This window comes from Poromitra crassiceps, assembly GCF_964638095.1.
Source record: "Poromitra crassiceps genome assembly, contig: HAP1_SCAFFOLD_206, whole genome shotgun sequence".
Lineage (NCBI taxonomy): Eukaryota > Metazoa > Chordata > Actinopteri > Beryciformes > Melamphaidae > Poromitra > Poromitra crassiceps.
Genome location: NW_028152179.1, coordinates 60,278 through 81,939, shown reverse-complemented (window position 1 = coordinate 81,939; position 21,662 = coordinate 60,278). Strand labels below are relative to the sequence as shown.

General features: G+C 58.8%; 1 protein-coding gene across 1 annotated transcript; it reads left to right on the top strand.

Moving 5' to 3' along the window:
* Window positions 1–17,274: 17,274 nt before the first annotated feature.
* Window positions 17,275–18,291, top strand: LOC310770738 (uncharacterized protein; the record flags this gene model as incomplete). The annotated part of the gene is made up of 1 exon (XM_083663455.1): window positions 17,275–18,291. One exon carries the CDS (start codon window positions 17,275–17,277, stop codon window positions 18,289–18,291), a length of 1,017 nt encoding a protein of 338 aa, XP_083519581.1.
* Between the last annotated feature and the right edge of the window lie 3,371 nt (window positions 18,292–21,662).

Below are 21,662 nucleotides of genomic sequence, written 5' to 3'. Positions count from 1 at the left end.
AGTAACTAAGTTACTTTTTGCGGTAACGAGTACTGTAACGAATTACTTCATCAGCAACGTAACGTACTTGCAATTATTTATTTAAACAGACTCGTTACTCCACGATTCTGTGCGGGACCTATGATTGATTGATTGATTGATTGATTGATTCTTTATTGCAGACTCAGGGGAATCCATATCACAGTACAGAACAACAACACAATAGATAAAAAGAATAATAATATAGAAAGAAATATACAATAAAAAGAGTTCCACCATATTCAGTTTCGAACATACAGACAAGTTCGCCAATGGTTCCACAGTCTGGAGGAGAACCTGACAGAACTACGTATCGTGTTAGTGATGACATTAATGATGTCATTTACTGACTCAGATACCCTACACATGAATTTATACATAAGATTGCGTAGCACAGCAGAGCAGGTGGGAACCCCAACACTGACAAACATTTGGCTTGCACTGGAGCTTCTTGGAGCTCTCAGAAGCAGCCTCATACAGTCATTGTATGCCACTGTCAATCGTCTGATACTGGCCTGCTTGTAGCGGCACCACAGGTGGGCGGTGTACAGGGGTGTACAGAAGGATTTAAAAAGTGAGATCTTCACCGGTACTGAGCACATGCTAAATTTTCTACACAGCATGTTTCCTCGTGCATACAGCATCCGACGCTGTCTAAATATATCCTTGTCATCAGAGAGGTCATTCGAGATGATGTGGCCCAAATATTTAATCTCACTGCAGGCACTAAGGATAGAGCCAGAGAGATAAAAGTCAGGAAATGGACTATAACAATCTATGGTTATGAGAGAGAAGCTTTAGACAAGGGTCCATTCGTAGAGCATGCTCCGGACACACGCAGCAGCTGATATCTATGCTTATGGCCCCCATCCCGCAGGCTTGGTGCCACTGTTTGGTGCTCCCGTCGTAGCGCTCCACGTTGGAGCTGTTGGGGCATTCTCCTCCGCATACGAACAACTGGTCGTCCACCACCCCTATGCCGAAGCCGCTGCGTGAATCCCGCATCTTGGGCACGGCGCTCCACGCGCCGGTTAGCGGGTCGTAGGCCTCGGCGCTGCGCAGTGTTCCAGATCTGCGCGTCTTGCCGCCCACGGCATAGACGCGCTGTCTGTAGGCAATGATGCCCAATTCGGCACGCTCGCTGCTCATGCTGGCGATCTTTGTCCACCGGTCGGTGTCTGGGTCGTAGCACTCGGCTGTGGCCAGGTGCTCAGGCTTCGGCTTACTATTATGTAGTGGAGGTATCCAACCTACACCACCGCAGATGTACACTTTGTTGTTCAGTACTGTGGCGCTGGCGTCCGATCTGTTCCCGTTCATAGGTTGGAGCAGAGTCCACTTGTCGGTCTGAGGATCATAGCGTTCGACACTGTCGTGCGTGAAGCGTCTGTCGTACCCGTAGCCTCCCATGGCATAGATACTGCCATTCAGTACTGCCACGCTGTGCCCATCGCGAGGATGATGCATGGCTGCCGCATCGTGCCAAGAACGGGTAAGGAGGTCAAACTTCCACACGCTGCTGAGAGTGCGGGACAAACCTGTCTCATCTATCGTGTAGCCGCCAACACAGTACACCGCGTCATTTAGGAAAGCGGCGACGCTGGAACATTGCTCAGGCCCAAGTTCACCGTTTGGTAAATAAAACCAGAGGTCGGCGCGGGGATCGTATACACGAATCCCATCTCCTTCTCCCGGCTTATACTGACATCCGACGAACAACAGGACGGCAAGCATTGCGTCCTCCGCCACCGGGCCGGCCATCTTGTAGGTGTCGTCCTGCGACGTCCAGCCGTGGGTGAAGACAGCGCAGAAGTATGGGCTCGCTCCTGCTCTCGTGCCACAGCAACAATGAAAACAGTGAGCCAGGACCAGAGTGTGCAAGCGACCAACGATAAACTAAAGTAGGCCTAGATGATGCCTCCGTCTCCTTCTGAACTGAGACCCTCTCTGCTTTGCCCTAATATATCGGTGCTCCCGCCTCCCCCTCACAAAGTTTCTACAAGAATTTCACACGTGATACTTGTACTACGGAGTGACAATAAAAATCTTGAATCTTGATGACGGATTTTATGCCTGCTAGGATACCTCAACATGCTAGTGAGTTAAAATTGGCATGGAGGGCTGGAGGGAGCGAGCCCCTAGCCTCTTTGTTTCCCTGGGCTCAGCCATTCTGGCCCTGACGCGTTCGAAGATGGCACGAACTAGCCGGTCCGGGTAAGCATAGAGCGTGTCGAGGGAGACGGCGTCGTCCTTCATCCTCTGCCCATTGGCACACTTGCCAGAGCCCCGCTGGGCCGTCTTGAGGTGCCTGCCGTTCTTCACCGACTCGCATGTCAAGCGGTTGCACAGCAGCCCCTCAAATGGGCAATTAGTCATGATCCTCGTCCGCTTTCTGTACGGGGCACCGTACTGGCAGTAGTCGAGCACGACCACGTTCTCGTCAGCCTGCGACGCCTTGCGCGCGCGTCGTCTCCTATCGCGCTCGTCCTTCCTAGCCTTCTCAGGCGCCTCGGTGCCAGTTGCGCAGATTCCGATCTTCTCCTCTGTCTTGGTCTCTGGACACTCCGAGCTCACAGGCTTCTCAGCCTTCTCCGCCTCGATGCGGACCATTGCCTGGGGAGGCGCATAGCTTGCCAGGAGCTTCTCAGCCTTCTTGGTCTTGATATCGACTTTGATATCCACCTTCGCCTCAGGAGGCCCGTGATACGCAGAGCTATACTCGGTCTCGTCCTCCTTGGAGTCAGTGGGGCTCACGACCCCGTCTTCTTCCTCGATCTTCTCGCCCGGGTGCTCGTCGTCACTGTCTTGGTCCTGCTTGATCTTCTTGCCGGCAGGGCCGTCGTCGTCCACTCCGTCCCTAGCTGTCTTCCTTTTCAGTGACTTGGCAGCCTGAGCAGCGGCGGACTGGGATAACAGAGTAAGGAAGTGGTTGGAGACGTCGGCGTACAGTCGGGCCGAGACCCATCGGCTCCACACAAAGCTTGTTGCGGGGTTCTCAAAACCGAACAGGAGCCTAGGGTTCCTGTCGTGGAAGAAGTGTATAATATCAAGCGTCTTGTCCACCAGCGAGTCGGCGTACTTCAGGTCCCTCGGCGCCTTGGCTGTGGTCCTGGCGATGCTGTAGTTCTTGCACTCGGGCCCGGCGAAGATAAAGTCCGGCCAGCGACCCGACCACGACACCTCGGGGTTCCAGTCTAGGATGTTCTCGACTATGTCGGCGCCGTGCTTCCCGTCGATATCAAGCCTCCTGACCGTCCAGCCGTCAGCCAGGAAGGGCTTGCAGATGCTGCCTGTGCCGTCGAAGAGGCTGAACAGCACGGGCGCCTTGGGGTAGGCGAGGCGGCAGAGCGGATCGGGACGGACGACGACCCCGAGGTGCCCGTGCCGGTCGGCCTCTTCGGCGGCCTGGCCGACACATACCAGGGCGTCTGCTTTTACGTCTGCCCCGGCGGACATACTCGTGCCGCCGCCACCCGCAACAGCCCAGAGGTCTGTTAGCCGCAAAAGGAGTGCTCTGTCGGCCACGCCGCCGACGAGGCCGACCGGCACGGGCGCCTCGGGGTCGTCGTCCGTCCCGATCCGCTCTGCCGCCTCGGCTACTCCGTCGTCCATCGGGGTCGTTGGTCATCAGAGTTTTCAAGCGTTCTGAATTAACAGTGTCGGGGCACGGGACGGACGTTAACACCTTGGTGCACTTGAGTGAACAGCATGGGCCTCGCACGACTGCTGGTGCCAGTGCTGCTCGCTACATTGCATTCAATCCACCAAGGCGTCTGCCTCTTCTACTGCTCCAGTGGCTACCACATCGCCACCCGCAACAACCGAAAGATCTGTGAGCCGCACAAGAAGTGCTCTGTTGGCCAGGTTGTGGTGATCCCGGGCAATGAGCTGCACGACACGGTGTGCGAAGGCCTGGTTCAACTGGCCGCCCGCGTATGCGGTGGGGCCAGCTACTTGTACTCGTGGCAGGGCGGCGTGCACAAGTGTAGGTACCGTTGCCCTCTGGGTCAGCCCAGAGGGAGCCGCACCGGACACTACGGCACCTGCCACGACGTCTGCCCCAGTGGCTACCACGTCGCGACCCGCAACAACCGAGAGATCTGTGAGCTGCACAAGAACTGCTCTGGCAGCCAGGCGGTGATGATCCTGGGCAATAGGTGGCACGACACAGTGTGCGGCTCGCCCCGGGAGCCGCACACTACCGACTCAAGCGTCATCGCGCCAATGCCGGACAGCGATGAGATGCTCGTCATGGACGACCTAGCCCGCCGGTGGCTGCGAGCCCTACCCGAGGCGGCCGTGACGAAACTGTGTGATTCCCAGGGCATGCCGAGCCTGTTTCGGCACAGCTACGAGCAGGTATTTCGCAGCGCTCAACAGCTGTACATCAGCCTGAGCGGGTTGAAATTGTCGGCCTCTGCCACCGACTTGTATCGTAACGTGATCGAGCCTGTGCTCAGGCACCCCGAGCCCATGTTCGGTATCACGGTAGACCTGCCGAGTCCGTGGTGGACCCGTGACACTAAGATACTCGTCGTGCCGGCCTACTTGATTGGGCTGGCGGGCCTGCTGAACGACGGCGTGGGCAGGATCCTGGCGTGGACTGCGACAGGCTCCGATGGTGCCAAAGTTACCCTGATCAAAGCCAACCGGAACGTCCTCCGGCCCACGGCCGGTTCCATACACTCCCTGACCGATGGGTGGTGGTTCGCGGTGCACCAAGGCTACGTTCACAACCTGCTCAACCTCTCGCTGAGGATCAGGGACTTCACCTGCTTCAGATACCGCAGCTTCAACGTGAGCGTCCTGCTTGGAAGCCAAACCTCCGTGGAGCGATGGGTCCTGTCCAGGACGATCGATGTCAACTGCCAGTGGAAGCCCAAAAAGAGCGCCCAGTGCGACTGCGCCCAGGCCATCGCCGACTACATCAGCCCACTGGGGCCCTGCTCGCCGGCTTGCCTGAGCGAGGCCAACTTCCTGACCCCCCAGCCCGGCTGGACTCTGACGGTGTCCCGAGAAACCCCCGATCCTGCTGCCATGCGAGCCGGCAGGAGCCTGTACGGTTCCACCTCGCCGAGCACCGAGCGCTTCTGCCTGATCACCGAGTACGTGTTCAGCATGCCTGACGGCCCCCCGCGGACAAGCCCCGCGGCACCTTTTGACGTGCAGCACTGCGACACGGCCCTCATCGAGGTGCGCGTCTTCACCGACGAGACAGGGGCCGTCGCAAAGGACTCTCTCCGTCGTGTGTCAGGGAAGCGTTCGCAGCCCGAACGCTCCCCTGGCGCCCTGTACATCTCCGCGGACGCTATGAGCACCATAGCCACCGTAATAGAGCAGAAGTGGCCGGCCCGGCTCGGAATTAAAATCAGCTTTGACGCCGGGCCTACGCAGGGGCAGATCGCCTCGGTCTTCGACTGGATGCTACAGCTGAGCCATCAGGGCAACGGCGACAACTCGCATTTCGCCGTGGCCGTGGTCGAGGTGGCCATCGAAGCGGTGTCGATGGAGGACTTTGCAGCGCTGCAGTCCATGTACGGCTCGGAGCTGGAGATCATACCGGCCGTGCAGGCCCGCGACCTGGCCGAGGTCATGCTCAGCAGCTACGACTTAGCACTCACGCGCAACGACAGCCATGACGTGATGAGCGAGAGCGCCAGGAGTGAGCTCTCGCTGGAACAGCTGAGCACGGTGGTGGCCGACCACGGTCTATTCCTCGACATCAACACCGTGGGCGTCTTCGCCCCGGACATCACACTGCCGCCCGGCTGCAGCGGGATCGAGCCGGGTCGCTGGACGCTGGGCTTGAAGGTGGGCCTGTCACTCATGGTCTCGTCGGACGATCGCTACCCGGAGCGGACCGGCGCGATCCTCTTCGAGGAGATGTGCCGGCGGAGCAACAACCGCGCGGGCATCGTAGTGACGATGCCCACGGGCCGCTACCGTCAGGACAACTGCTCCTCGATCGAGGTCTTCAACAGGCATGGACCGTCTGAGCCCGGCGACCGGGTCTACACCCACACCGAGCTGGACCTCATCGTCCAGGACATGTCCAAGTGGGGAGTTCGACGCTACTCTCTGGGCTACCTCGACCACACGTACGGCATGTCGGGCTCGGCCGGCGAGTCGACGTTCAAGATCGTGTCGGACACCGTCCTGGACCAGGCTCGCCATCGCAGGCTCCACTACGTCTACACCGAGACCTCGGCCGACGGCGAGGCGCTCTACCCGTTCACCAAAGTCGACTCTGTCTACAGGCTCAACGCTGGCATATTCTTCCAGCACGCGGGCGGCGGACGCAGGACGAAGGGCTTCGTCCTCGTCACCGGCATCCAGCTCAAGATCCGCCTGGGCTTAGCGTCTGACATGAACTTGGGCACCGAACAGACGTACGCAGACAACGCCGTCTCGGAGCCCGTAGATGTCGTGCACGAGATCCCTTACGGCGTGTGCACCGTGCCCCTCCACACGGTGGGCTCGGCGCCCTGCGAGTGCGCAACGCGTTACGACAGACCCCTGGTGTTTGTGAGCCGCGACGGCCAGAGCATCTCGGTGTTCGTACCGCAGGTCAAGGGCTCCCGAAGGAGCCTCCGGTTCCCCGCACTGAACACCGTGCTGGGAACGGATGATGCCAGGCTGTGGCCCGGCGAGGTCGAAGTCGGCAGCGTCTGCTACAGCTACGTGAGCCGCGCCAAGCACACTACGACACTCACCTTCGAACACCCGACACGGCCCGCCACCCTCTACGGCTGGGTGTCGGACCTCGCAGGGCCCGAGCTGCAGGGCATCGACGACCCCCAAGGCGTCCCGCCCGTGTCCTCGCACAACGACTGGAGCGCCGGCCTCGGTCAGGTGGCCGAGACGCTCGAGCGCCATGTCCTGCTATCGCAGGCCGACGCCTGCCTCAAGGGCTCTCCGGTGTGCTCGGCCCTGGCCGACTACGCAGAATCCTGGCCCCAGGGAGGGCTCGGAGTCCCAGTCGCCCTAGAGGCGTCGAACGGCAATGTCACCGTCACCTTCGAGGTGTACCACGGCGCCCGCCGCATCAGGGTGCCGTGCAACTTAAAGACCTTTACCCTCGGCTCAGTCGAGCCCAGACTGCCGTGCATGCATCAGCCATTCTTCACCGACGACGGCGACGATCCTGCCGCGGCCCGCATCCGGCAGCTGGCGATGGACGCGCAAAGGGCCACTGGAGACGTCCTCAACTCCCTGGTCGAGATGCACTGTGCAGAGGCACCAGGCACCCCCACGCGTGTCTCGGATCGGGCCTTTGTCCGTGTCGATCGGTGCCTGGACTTGGTCGCCTCCGAGATCGTCAGCCTTGAGCAGGAGCTGATCGAGTCGGTCAGAAGCGCCGAGAGAGCCCGCGACCTGACAACACTCGCCATGGAGACCTTGGCCGCCAGAGTCCGCGGTGTCTGCATCGCGGCCGTCATCATGACTGTATTAATCAACTCTGCCGCCGCCTTCATGCTGTACTTCGTGCACAGGAACCGATACAAAGCGGTGGGATACAACAAATTCAAATGATCTATCGCCCCGGCTCCCCACCCGGTCTGCTGCTCATCCTCTGCATCGCTGCAGCAGTGCTGTCTGCAACCGAGCCGTCGGGCTTGAGCCCTCCGTCCGCCGAGCCGCCGCGTGACTACAGAGTGATCCTGCCGGCAGGGAGGTGGAAGATCCGTACGTCGTCAGAGCTTGTCGTCTATGTGTTCTCGCTGGGCTCTGTGTGGAGGAAGGTGACGTTCGGGCCCCACGAGGAGTGCTCGGCCAGCATGTGCAAGGGCGTGCCCGAGAGTCAAGTATGCGACTCACTCTGCTATACAGGCAAATGGAGGGAGACGGACGCGATCCTCCGGCGTACCAAGGCAGTGTTCGACAGGGCCGTGGCCAAGCTGGAGGCCAGCGTCAGCGACATGGAGGCCCTGCCCGACACTCACCTGCACGAGGGCTACGACACCTTAGAGAGCGACGTGACGGCACTCCGCGACCTACTGCGTGCCAAACGGCACCCAGCCGGCACCGTTGACGTGCTGATGCCCTACCGGCAGATGATTGCGAACATGACGGTGGACTTCGCCGGCAGCCAGGCAGTTGGCTTCCCCTCAGATTCCGCCCACCGCAAGGCTAACGGCCTACACTACCGGATCGAGGCCTGGAGGAGTCAGGCGCTCCAGGAGGCGGCGAGACTCTCCCTGGCTACGGCCGTGCTGCACGGGGCCCAGCACACACTGGCGACCTGCTCCCAGGGCCTGGTCATCTCCGACATGACAGGTTGCCAGGCGGGCCTACACGGCGACACGGAGCCCTTCACCGACACGCCGCTCCTCAACGTGCTCCACACCGGCTACCAGGGCATCGTGATCGTGGTGCGACGCTCCCGGTTCAGGCTCACCAAGCTGTCGCGCTGGTACATGCCGTTCACCGACATCTGGGCCAGCAACAGGACCTGCTGGCTCGAGAGGGCCATGGTCACGGACGGTGAGGCCGACTACGCTGAGCCCCGGTGCGACGCACGGGGCTTATGCAACGCACCTGTTCAGGCCGACGCCACTGCAGAGGGCTGCGAGCCCGACGAGGAACTGTGGCTGGGCCTCGAGTGCCCCGTGGTGTGCGGCGAGCGCTGCTTCGGGCCTCTGTGCTACGACCCCGACTCCGGGAACTACGAGCTCAGGTCGCAGCCGAGCATGCTGCGCAGGCCGGTGAGAGGCCTCAGGCCGCGTCGCGTGCGCAGGCCTACTTCGCTTTCGGGCCCTGAGTTGGCCGAGGCTGTGGAGCTGGCCGTCAAGCAGGCCGGCCGCGCTTCGAAGCTGCTCAGCCGTGGCGCGGGTACACGCGACAGGCTGCTACAGCTGGAGAATAAGGCAGAGAAGCTCATGGTCTCGATAGCAAGGGACAACGAGAAGGACGGTGGTAGCATCTCCAAACAGACGTGCGAGATCCTGCTGGGCCGCAGCAGCTCGATGAGCATCGGCGCCCTGGCGCTTTCCCTGGTCTCGTGCTTGGGCGCTATATGGGCGATAGTCTCACTCAGGTCCGTCCACGGCCCGCAGCTGTCGATTCGCAAGAGACGGCGGCCATTGTGACCGGCATGAAAACACGGACCAGACCTGTGGGTATTAGCATTGTTCGGAGACACTTGTGGTTCCCAGTCGCCCACGCCACACCAACGACCATGGTAATCGAGCTCTACCTGATCCTGTGCCTCTTCCGAGGTGCCGCAGCACTGTCTGTCCCGACCCCGAGCTCCCTCAATACAACCTGGAGAAACACGACAGAGACGATAGCGAATGCGACGGTTACCTCCAGCTCCGCCAAACCCCGGACTACGCAAGGTCATACGGCCGGTACTCCGACGGCCTCTTCGCTCCCTACGTTCGAGCTCAAGTGCCCGGCGAGCGACGTGAGCTCTTTCAGGTTCCTGACTTGGTACCGTGTGAGAGACGGTCGCAAGATGTACCTGCTCAGGATGGATTTGGTTAACGGAGGCGCACGTCGCAGCCCAAACGTGTCGACGGTGTTCACCGCCGGCCCAAACTTCGCCCTGAGTGTCGCGGAGGACCCGTGCTCCGACAGCAAAACGGAACGGTACGAGTGCCAGCTCCACGCTCGCGTCGGCAGCAAGAACGAGGAGTACGTGGTGCACCGCTGCTCGGCTGTCTCTGGGTGGATAGTGCTGGCCGTTGGCTTGGGGATCCTAGTGGCTATTGTCATACTAATGTGTGTTCAGACACGCCGGGCTTAGCTCAGTGCGCCACAGCTGAGCGTCTTGCCCTCCGCAGCACCATGACTTCACGCAAGACTCAGCGAAATAAGGACCCCCTCGCAATAGAAGGTCACACCTACAAGCCCGCCCAGGCCAAAAGGCTATGTGAGAAAATACCTCAGAAGCCTGGCATCGAGACCAAGCACCAGACCACGATCCTGGCGGACGTTCTCACCAGGGCTGCCCTGAACCAGAAGTGGAACGCTGATTGCGAGGATGCGCTGGTCGACGGGCTCCCGATACGCCAGCACCTTTGTTCCCTGATGACGCACAAAATGTACGTGGCCGTGATCGGGACCCTCGTCGGCAAGTATGTCAAGGCATACGAAAGAGGGTCGGTCGACCTCTTAAGCGACCGCCACTACTATCGCAATCTGCTGACCCACGACCTGAGCAAGACAGGGCCAGTAGAGGCTTCTGCCTACTCGGGCATCATGGCCATCTTCATGGAGAGGGCTAACATCAAAGGGAACTCGGCTGACGCTGACAAAAACCCATGCCTGAAGGACGATAAGGATGTTGAGTACTTGAGCCAACACCTGGCAGAGATGGGCTTCCCTGAGCACTACCGCGCAAACAACCATCACTTGGAGCACCACGCCAAAGGGACCAAACTCCCCTTCCGGGTTCTGGTCGAGTGCATCGTCGACGGCCTGGCGTGCATCTTCGAGAGGGCACCGCATGACAATATCGGCAGCTGGCTGAGAATGTTCAATGTGGCTAAGTTTAAAGCACCCAATAACTGCCTGGCTCAACGGGTCATTGACGCCATCACCACCCAGATGACAGACAAAGAGTACAGCGAGCTCATGAAGATGAAGGACTGCATCAGCAACCTCCTGGGCGACACCTTGCCTTGGGCGGGTATGAAGCCCTTGAGCAACCCGCCTGACGGGTATGGCTGTTCTGTGAGCTGCTGCCTCGACAGCTGCAAGGCGATCGAGCGCCCTCACCCCCCTGCCCGCCTGAAGTGATCCGTGGAGGAAGCCTGACCTGTCTGTGTCTTACCCCCACCCCCTGTCTCTGTGTAGACCTCGATTACCCAATACAATGATACACTTTGTGCAACACTCTGGTGTCCTTGTGACTTGACTCGAGCAACATTAAAATCAAAGTTCTGATGAGGCCTTATCAGGGGCAGGGTAAGCATGCATATAAGAGCGCTTCCAGTGTTCCAGGGCATATTCTAGTGGCATATCTAGTGCAGCTCCTTTCCAGATGTCTGGTATTAGCAGGAGAACTCTTCTCTGGAAGACAGGTAGTCAGCGGAGCCGAATTAAGCTCAAACGGAGGGAGTGTAGCCGAAGGAGAGAGAGGAAGTGTAGCCATAAGCCCTTGACATTGATCATGGAGGAGAACGAGGACTGGTCCGAGCGCAGCCTGGACATCATTCAGTACGGCAGCAGCCGCCAGACCATCGCCAGCGTCTTGAAGGCCCTACGCCCCAACCTGGAGTACGAGATGTCGCTACAGCATCCCGACCTGTCAGGCGTGGCACCTGAGCGGCTCCAGCAGCTCGCAGACTGTCGACTGAGCACTGTGGCCTGGTTCATGGACATACTTGGCAAAGGTTATAGCCGCAAGAGAGCATTTAAGCTCGTCAACTTCATGGACAGGAACTACCACTTTGACAAGGCCGCCATAGACTCGATCCTGAGCGGGCAGAACGAGAAGTTCATCGCGGTCAAGGTTGCCTCGCTGCTCATGGCATTCAAGGACTACACCGGCATGCCGGTCCCTATGGAGAAATGTAATGAATTGATACAGTCAGCCCTGTTTTGGCCAACCAGGGCATCGAACAAAACCTCGTGTCGACTCCATCATGACCAGGTGGTCTCGGTCGACACGGTCTGCGAAACTGAAACGGCCCTCACGCTCCGAGTTACCAACCTCCGGAGCCCATATCCCGACACCATCGTCGACCTAGTGTGCTACTACCTCATCCTCTGGCTGGCACGCACGCACATGGCATGCTGCGAGGACGATGAGCTGGACCTGGTCAATTTCAGCAAGCTGGTGATCAGGAGAGCCTGGTCCATCCTGCTCACGGTACAGCTGCACATGGGGGTCGGCCTCATCCCTGCTTGGAAGTGTGCCATAGTGGCTTCCGAGATCGCCGTAGACACGGCCTGCCGAGGGGCTAATTGGGTACTCTGCGGCAGGGCTTTGCCTGCAAAGGGCCTGGCTGAATTACTGAAGCGGACGGGGACAGATTTTAGCGACCTGGCCGCCGTGCGAGAGCTGTTTGCCGGCCAGTGCCCGGTCTGCAACATTGTCAACGTTGAGATACGAGAACGCCTGATGGACTTGACTTGCGACAGTTGCTTGATGTGTCAAGGGCTGGCAAAGTAATGTGTGTGTGTGCAGTACTCTGTGTGGGTTGAGATCAATTCAACACGACTTGTATATCAGATGAATAAAAATAATAAACTACAATCGACAGTCAAAGTTGTGTTTTCCTCTTTATTGCAAATATATATATATATATATATATATATATATATATATATATATATGTTACACAGACACAACCCCCCTCAAAAAAACATGAATCTCCATAGGGGAAGAGATGCATTGTACCAGATTGTACCCCAGCCTCCCCTGAGCTTAGAGCACAATCAAGGAACGCAACATTCCTCTAGTGAGCTCTACATCTGTGTGTAAGTGAGTTCATTCTACCTGTGATGAATAACAATAATAAACTACAATCGACAAAGTCAAAGTTGTGTTTTCCTCTTTATTGCAAAATATATCAAAAGCACAATACAGCCGACCGGAGACAGCGAGCTCGGTGATACTGACAAACTCCTGTGCGCCTCAGACCTCGAACACCACCCCAGGACCACCCCCGAGCCGGAGAGGCACAGTGCCGGGCTTTATCCAGCCGTGTAAGTCGTCTTCGACGAAACCCAGGTCGAACCGCTGGCTACTGGACAACGAGCCATCGCCAAGGGTCCGCAATCGTCTGTCCTGCAGCCCTCGCCGCCCCGAGTTGCGTTGCAGCCGAGCTCTCCGAACGGGTCATCATCGCTAGACACGCAGAGGTCCTCCTCCTCCTCCTCCTCAGGCTTCGCAAAGTGCTCGTCGGTGATGCGGAAGTAGTCGGGCAGCCGGCTCGCTTTGACGGCCGCGTATGTCATGTCTCCCACCCGCGGCAGTGTCTCGACCGGAGAACGACTTGGTTACAGTGACTGGGTTCCATCGCGGGACTGTGAGCCGGAGGGCGAAGTGCCTCCGACCGTTCCGACTTCCTCCGTCTTCATCACCTTGCTTGGCCTCCGTGACCCGAGCCGCTCGCTGAAGCCCGCGGCATCACCGTGGCAGGCCACCAGCTTCCTCGTCGACTGGGCCTCCGTCGAGGGCCGGAGCCGCGGGTCCTGCTCGTGCTTCTTGAGCATGTCGTCCACACTGGCGGTGACGACCGCTGGCAGCACGAACCCGCTGCCGCCCTCGGCCTTATGGAAGAGGGATACGATCTCCTCGGCGGCGCGGCAGATGAGCTTGGACAGGTTGGACCAGTGCTTGTGCGGTGCGAGGTCCTTGTCGAAGAAGAGTATCGCTAGGTTCTTTTGCGCCAAACTCTTATATCTGGGCCTGTGCTTGATGTAGGGGTGGAGGCAGAGGGCCAGCATCACGACCATCGTGACCAGGTCGGGGCAGGGCTTGCGCTTGGCCTGCGTCGCGCCATAACTTAATATGAAACTATTTACGAAGCGCGATGCCACGGGGGCTCTGAAGATGTGTGCGAAGCCTGTGAGTGCACGGAGTGTCGCGTCCCTCACAGCAGCTCTGAGGGTCGGCTTCTGGGGGCATGTGGCGTAGCCCTGGAGGACCATTGCCTTGTTCCTCTTGGATACGAAGGAGATCCACGAGTGATCCCTCCCCGACGTCTTGTTGTGGCTGGCCGCGTAGTGCTCTTTGAATTTGCTCGTGACGAGCGTCGAGTAGAGCGCGACCAGGATGGGCACGCTGGCCTTGAGCAGCTTTTCCCTGGTCTCGGCCAGGACCTCGACCGAGGCTGTCCTCTTGCGGTCGCCGAGGCCCATGTCCTCCCGGCAGCTGTAGCCCGGCTCGGCGCCCAGCTTGCCGGAAACGTAGTCGGGCCCGCGGAACTCAGCCTCTGGCTTTTGGAACGTCAGGAGGGCCATAACCGGGCAGCCGTCGGAACCTAACGGCTCGGAGGCCATCAAGGCCGTCATCCTGCACGAGCTCGGCGAGCACCGGTGCAGGGAGTAGTGCTCCTGGCACACGTACGCGTCGCCGTGGTGTACAAAGGTGCACTTGGCCTTCAGGCACAAGTTTACCCATCCGGGCCCGTCCAAGAAATCTTTGTGGTAATGTATGTTGCGGGGAAAGGCACGAGACTCGTCGTGACAGCGTGCTCTCCTTGCCTGCATCGTCCGATCCGCGCTCCCTACTGCGCCGCCGCTTCTCTCTGTCGCTGCTGCTCTCTCTACCTCTCCGCCGCCGCCGCTTCTCTATGTCGCTGCTGCTCTGCTGCCGCTGGATCTGCTTCTGACATGTCATTGAGCTTGCTGATATAGAGACAGAGGCTCCCCATCCGAGCGTCACCTCTCTCACTCTCTCTAACCGCTGTCTCCTCTCACTCTCACAGGCGAGCCGCGGGCAGAGCCCGGACCTGACGCTGGTCGACGAAGTGGGCTTCGTCAACATGAAGGTTCTCCTGGCCGTGCTGCCCAACATAGCATTCCGGGGACGAAAGTCGGTGCACATCACCAGCCACGTCGGGAGCTCATCATGGATCAACAAGGTGGCGGATATCCGCGACGACAATGGCGAGCAGGCCTACCACGTCGTGTCGCAGAGTTTCAAGTGCCGGTTCCATGCCAAGACACCGGGCCTGACGTGTTGCTGCCTGCGCGTCTACTGCCCGCAGCACATCTCGGTCGACAACCACCTCAAGCAGCTGATGAACATGGTGTCGCCCAGAGGCTTCGAAAACGAAGTCACTGGCAGCGGCGACGGGCTGTCTACGGACCTGAAGACCGACATCTCCACGCCGTTCGAGCGGGCGGTCATAAGCAGGTTCATGCACAACAACGTGTCCACGGCCGACATGTGCGCCGCATCGGTCACCGCGGCCTACATGTGCTTCGACCCAACGTTCGGCGGAGGATCCAGGTCAGGCGCCGGCCTATGCTCAGCCGTCGAGCTGGCTGACGGCAGGCTTGTGGTGAGTTTGTGTAGGTTTGGGGATGGCCGGGGCTTCTATGGCTGGGATGACATGTTGTCTATCAGCAGGTCTCGAAACAGGTTCCTGTAGTCCACTGGGTCCCGGACGCTCGCCTCAGCAGCGACCTCGTCGCACTCGAGCGGTGGGGAGATGCCGAGCAGCGCACATATGTAGCTGCATGTGGTGGCCTCGTGCTGGATGACCAGCGTGCTCTCCAGGTCCGGGGCGACGGATGACAGCATGGCGCATGCCTGGCCCCAGAACCCGCAGTCGCAGCTGACATCGGAAAGCTCCCGGAGCCAGGCCGTCATGGCCATGGAGACGATGAGCACCATGTGGCTGGAAGCGTGCGGCAAAGCCTTGAGCGGGGCCAGGTACTTGAGGGGGCCTGCGCGCACCACCTCGGCCGAGGCCAGGGCCGCCAGGGCTGTCAGAGCCCAGCGGTTCGGCTGACGGGCCTGGATGTAGCGGGCGACATGCTGCTGCGAGACGCCGCAGTCCAATATCAGCGACACCTCCTGCTGCGAGATGCTGCCGTCCAGTATCAGCGACACCGCCTGCAGCAGCTCCGCTGGGGCCTCGGTCGGTGGCTGCAGGGAGTAGGTCTTGGCAAGCATATGGGCCTGCAGCACCCTAGCTGGCGACGAGCGCGCAATCGTGCTGTACATCTTCATCATCTGGTTCTGGTCCATTTTTGAGTAGAAGTTGAAGTGCCTCCGGAAGGAGCTGTAGGCTATCATGAACTCGAACGCCGACAGGAGCACAGTCCAGGGCGTCTCGGCGAGTCGCTGCACGTGCAGCGCCGCACGGACGCACTCGGCGCAGGCCATGTCTGTGGCCCGCGCGTCGATACTCGATAACTTAAGCGACCTGGAGAGGGAGGGGGATGGGGCGGATGGACGAAGGTTCGACCCGGCGCAAGCTCGATCCTCATTCACCGTGTTCCGTCTTCTTTTCTCTCCCCAGCTCGTGAGCCTGGACGAGTTACAGATCAGGGACCTCGACCAAGTGAACCATGTGTACGCCTCGCTGCTGACCGCCCACGCAAAGCTCCTGCAGGTCTTGATGCCGGTCGTGCAGTGGAAGAAGGTGCCACTGATCATGATCTTCGAGCAGAACACCTACGTTAACGCGCTGGAGGACGTGAAGGGCCTCGTGCAGACTGCGTTGAACGGCTCCGGGCTGCGTCTTTGCTTCTATGCCAAGTGGTCGGCCGGGCACGACAGGTTCATGCTGGGTAAGCACGTGAGCAAAAGGGGCAAGGTGGACATGGTGCTCGCATGCGTCGACTACATCCGCAAGGACAAGCTGTGGTACTGCGACACGATCATGTCCCTCGGCTGGGCCGTGCTCGCGGAGGCCACGAGCAAGGCCGTCCGTCTCGCGGCCACCGTGGGCCGCCCTTGCGGCGCCGGCGCCGCCACGTCCAACATGCACATGGACGTGCACATGTACCGCAACTCGAGCCGGGGCCTCAACACATCCAACAGGCTGTTGGGCAACTTGCTCGAGGCGCCCGACCAGCTGACGCTGGCCAAGAGGACGCTGGCTGACACCAAGCACGTTGAGCACGGCAAGGAGCTGCTGGCGAAGCTGAGGGACGAGATGACCCTCGTCACCGTGAAGGAGTCGGACAAGGGGGGAGGCTGCACCGTCGTCACCGGCGGCAAGAGGTCCGTCGGCGGCGAGTATACCCGCGATGACGTGCTCTCCGCCCTGCTTCTCTTGTGCCACAGCCACGACGAAATTGTCACTAAGGCCCCCAACATACAGCTCCGTTCACACCACAGCGTCTGAGCCTGGGACCGTTGTGACGGTCGGGAGGTTTGTGGCGATTGTGAGAATAAAAATAAAAATAAAAATGACACTATTCTACAAGAATTATCAGAGTATGCTTGAGTTTGTGCACACACACACACCCTCCCTCATGAGTGCAATGTTCCTGTCCAGCCTGTATGGGGGGGAAGAATAAACAGATGACAAACGTGACCTCCTGTGTCTTTGTGTGTTTTATTGAGTTCAGCACTTTACACAACATTGAAATGAAAAACAGACGACAGTACAACATCTACACGAAATGCAAACAGCGACACATCTTAAGCTGTTGCAGCGGTGCCACCCCGTCGACGTCCGTACGCTGTCGTCCACTGACGAATTGCAGTGGTCCAGCCTACAACAAAGGCCGGGAATGGATATAAAAGGGAGCTGCGTTTTCCCAGTGTCTTTATGTATTCTATCGGTGCCTGCCCTGGGGTTGTGTCGAGCTTGAGGCATAGCTCTTGAGGTCTACGCCATGGATTACAAGGAGGTGAATGTTCCTGACGTGTACAAGGAGATCGCCCTGGTGGGCGAGGGCACTTACGGCAAGGTGTTCAAGGTGGTGGAGAAGGGTCGCTTGCAAAGGGTGCGTGCCCTGAAGGTGTGCACTTATATCGACGTCACCTCCAGTGCCTTCGACACGGCCGCCCCCCCCTTCAACCTGAACTTCGCCAGAGAGTTGTGCTGCCTTTCAAAGGTGTGCCCCCACCCCAACATCATGGCTTTTCACGAAGCGTTCATGGTCGCCGGCGTCCCGGACCTCGGCGGCAAGCGGTCTGCTTTCACTATGGACTACGTGCCGGTGACTATCCGTGATATGATAGTACAACGCACAGACAACAGGGTGCCGAAGAGCTTCATAGCCAAGTTCTCCCGCGACGTGGCCTGCGGTCTGGCTCACGTGCACAAGTTGGGTATTATCCACAGGGACTTGACGCCAAGCAATTTGCTCGTCGAAAACGACCTGACGGTCAAGATATCAGATTTCGGCATTTCCAGGCTGGCCGACCACAACATGACCGGCGGGCTTGTCACACTAAACTACAGAGCCCCCGAGCTCCGGAGATACTGCCTGACCTACACGGTGGCCATAGACAACTGGAGCCTGGGCACGATGATAGCCGATGCTGTCGAGGGCCGGGAGATCTTCAGGCCAAGAAACACAAACAACTCAAACAACGAAGACGCAGAGCTAGCGATGTTCGAAATAGTGCGCAAGGTGGTAGACCTGCCGGGCCACAAGGACTCGGTCTTAGCCCCACACAAGGTGATACCCACCGTAATGAAGGACCCGGTCATCAAGGACGTCGTCTTTGCCCTGCTGCAGCCCGACCCCACGCAGAGGATGACAAGCCAACAGCTGCTCGACCACAGAGGATGGGGCCAACTGGCTAAGATGACGGTTGCCGAGTCGGACTGGGTCCGACTCCTGCACCAGGACCGACTCCTGCACAGGAGTCGGGACAAGTTCAGCCTCCTGGCATGCTCCTAGAGTTTTTGATGTACCCTCCTGTGTATATAATTTCTGCTTTCCCAATCCTTATAACCTTTATAATAAAGATTGCCTCTCTGTGGGAATTGCGTTTACCTCTGTCTATCTGTCTGTGCCCCCCAACCCCATTAGAACAAACACAAACACGCACACGGACACACAGGTGGTTGTTTTCAGGTTCATTGTTTATTACTACCGGTCATAGAGTACAGTCACACAGGACAGAGCCGAGTATGAGCGGCGTAGAGCCGCAAGCCTCCCCCGGTATCGTCAGGTGTACGCTTCCTATGCCGGTGAGCTACCCCACCACAGAGCGCCGACCGAGGCTGGGTCCAGGACGGTCTGGCGGATGAATTTGTCGATGTCTCTCTGAGACCCGGACAGGGTCACTGTCCCCGTTTTCACTGTCGCGGACTCGCTGTGCTTTCTGCCCGAGAGTCTGCAGATGGCCTCCAGCGTTGCCTCCAAGTTGTTGAGCCCGACGGCCTCTGCGTACTTCCGCTTGAGCATCGTGCGGCTCAGAAGGGTAGGGCACATGGAGATGTACATCTCACCCTGCGCCTCCTCGCTGAGCTCAAACATTGTATACTCGTGCATGGCCGTCCGCACGGCTACTTCAATTGTCTCGGGATGCCCGTGGCCGGCGTCACCGACCGGCGTCACGGTGATAGTCCGGAATCGATCGATCGTCTTCAGTTGTTGCTTGCTCATCAGCAAGACGTCCGACAGACCGCTCGCATCCGCGTCTCCTCCCGCCATGTAGATCAGGTCGGGCGTGAACCGGTACCTGGTCAGGGACAAGGTCGGGTCCCCACCGACCAGATCGCGGGGTCTGGCGAACTGCTCCCTGCCGGCTCTCACAGCGACCTTTAAGGGGCGGCCCTGCGCCACCTCCAACAGGACCTCATTGCTCGCGGACCCAAGCTTGACCCCGGTGTTGAAGTAGACCAGGTGCTGTGACCGCTGGCGAAGGGCCGCAAAGGCCACGAAGATCAGCAGGCTTGATGCCACAGCATACATCTCCTGGAGCTTGAAGTTGTTGTATTCTTTGGCCAGCTCCTTGTACACACCGATGCCATTCTCGAAGACCGCCTTCCCCGTCGTAAGATCAGAGAAGACCTCCGTGTCCGGTATCACCGTGATGTGCGGATAGCGCCTCTGGGCCAGGCAGGCCAGGGTCAGCTCGTCCGCCACCAGCATTGTAAAGGTGCCCGAGGCGGCGCGCTTCTCGATCGCGTCGATGCGCAGCAGGAGCGCCTGAGCCTGCGGCCGTCCCACCGACACCGTGAAGTACAGCAGGTTCTGATGCTCGTGAGGCCATCTCGGCGACGCGGTCGCATTTGCCCAGCTGCGGGCCGGCCGCGCTGTGTAGCTCGACATAATCGACGTCAAACTGCCGTACGGCATACGTCCGCGTTAATGTCAAGCTACACAGCGCGGCCGGGCCGCAGCAGGGCCAACGCGACGTCGTGTCCAATCGAAGCTCCCGGACCTCGCGGCAGACAAGGTGATATAGCTGACGTATCACAGCTCTGACAAAGCTGTAAGCCTCCGCAACTGCTACCATCCTGTGTACCTTGTACAATAAACCTCTGTGCAACCCCAGCCCCGTGTGTACGTTTGTAATAATGAGAGAGTGACACAAAGACAGACAAAAAGGCTTGCTGATCTGAATATAATTCTTTATTGTGAGAAAAGACACAGATAGGCAGAAAGGACCATCGCAGGCCAAGAATGAGAGCGGTCACAGGTCGAGATCAGAGGGTTTGAGTACAGATAATTTTACTGCAAACATGAAGATCATAGGCAGACATGAGGACCAAGAACCGGAGGCTTAACTGGGGACTCGGATCGAGTCCGAGTTAAAAGGGGGAGGACGGCATACATTGTTGCTGTTGTTTCTCCAGGTCACAGGCCAGGCCCGTCAAGTACTCAGTGACAGGTTCAGTAGCATATTTGCCGACGACCCGGGATATTCCGCGCAGTCGAGGGCATGGTGGTCGGTCGTCATACGTGAGAGGTGGTTCGGGGTGTACAGTCGGCACGAGGCCATCCTGCTCCTGGTCCGGGAGGCGAAGCCCCGGCCGCCCCGTTGCGTGGCAGTTCTTCCTCTGGTCCTGCTGATGACACCTTCCGGGCAATTCCGCTGAGCTAGCGCCTGCTCCTCTTGCCAGATGGTCTTCGTGAGGGCGAAGGCTGGTATCAGCACCTCCTGCAGCATCCACGCCTTTATGACGGGCCTGACCGCCTGGAATGCCAATATGTGCTTTCTGATGAGCCAGACCTGCCTCACCGCGGGCAGGTGGGAGACCTCCCGAAGCTCGTCGTCGATGGTCATGTCGAACATCTCCTCGACGAAGGGGAAGGGTTTGCTTTCGTCTAGCGATGTCGAGCACCGTTTCTTCGGGGTTATCATCCGCCAACGTTGCGTGTCCAGGATGCCCCGGAGCTCGGGGTAGGTGTCCGTACAACTGACGTGACCTAAGTGGCTCTGATCCGGGTACCACTTGTACCTGAGCTGGAAGCTGGGGATCTCGCCGCCTAGGCTCAAGATATCTTCTCGTAGCAGCTTGGCTGTCTGCAACAGCACTCCGGGGCTCAAGTCGGCCGTCATGACTACTCGCGAGCAGACGAGGATGCATGGGGGTGGGGGGTCAAGTGCCCCAGAACCCTTCTGGCCCTTGTATATATAGCCAGAGACAGGGTTTGTAGGAGGTTCTAGACACCGCTGCCACTCCCTGTGACAAATCTCCGGGCCTCCTGTGTTGTTAAGGCACGTGGCGTCGTCGCTGTCTTCAACAACCCTTGGCGGGTGCTACTGGGGCCGAAGTCGGCCGTCATGACTACTCCGGAGCAGGCGAGGACGGGATTTGGTCGGGTGTATCGAGTATACAAATCCCGGGTTCGTTCACCGTTACCAACACAATCACCGGTACACACCCCAGCCCACATGTGCGGCGGAGACAAATGTGTGTTATGTGGACGTTTGCGCACCAATTGGTGCATTTTTAATGCAATGTTTTTCACATTAGGCCCGGAGCGCACACGAGGTAGCACATCGGTTCATTGGCTCGGGTACATAAGCACACACCCACACAAGAGTATTTCAGTCACATCAGTGTTTATTCAGATGTACATGTCAAAAACACAATACAAACATCCTATTTGGTTTCTGTAGGATCGGTTACCAGGCCCATGAACAGCACTGTCCTCTTATCGCTCTTGTGCTGCGGCCTGGTGATCACCCACACGAAGGGCTGGTCGACCTTGAACACTTTTGGTCTTTCGGGTTTGATTCGGTAACTGAAAGAGGTTGCAAACGTGGTGACGGCTGCCGCTACCGTGCCCTCCTCGTCCACATCCACCGTGCA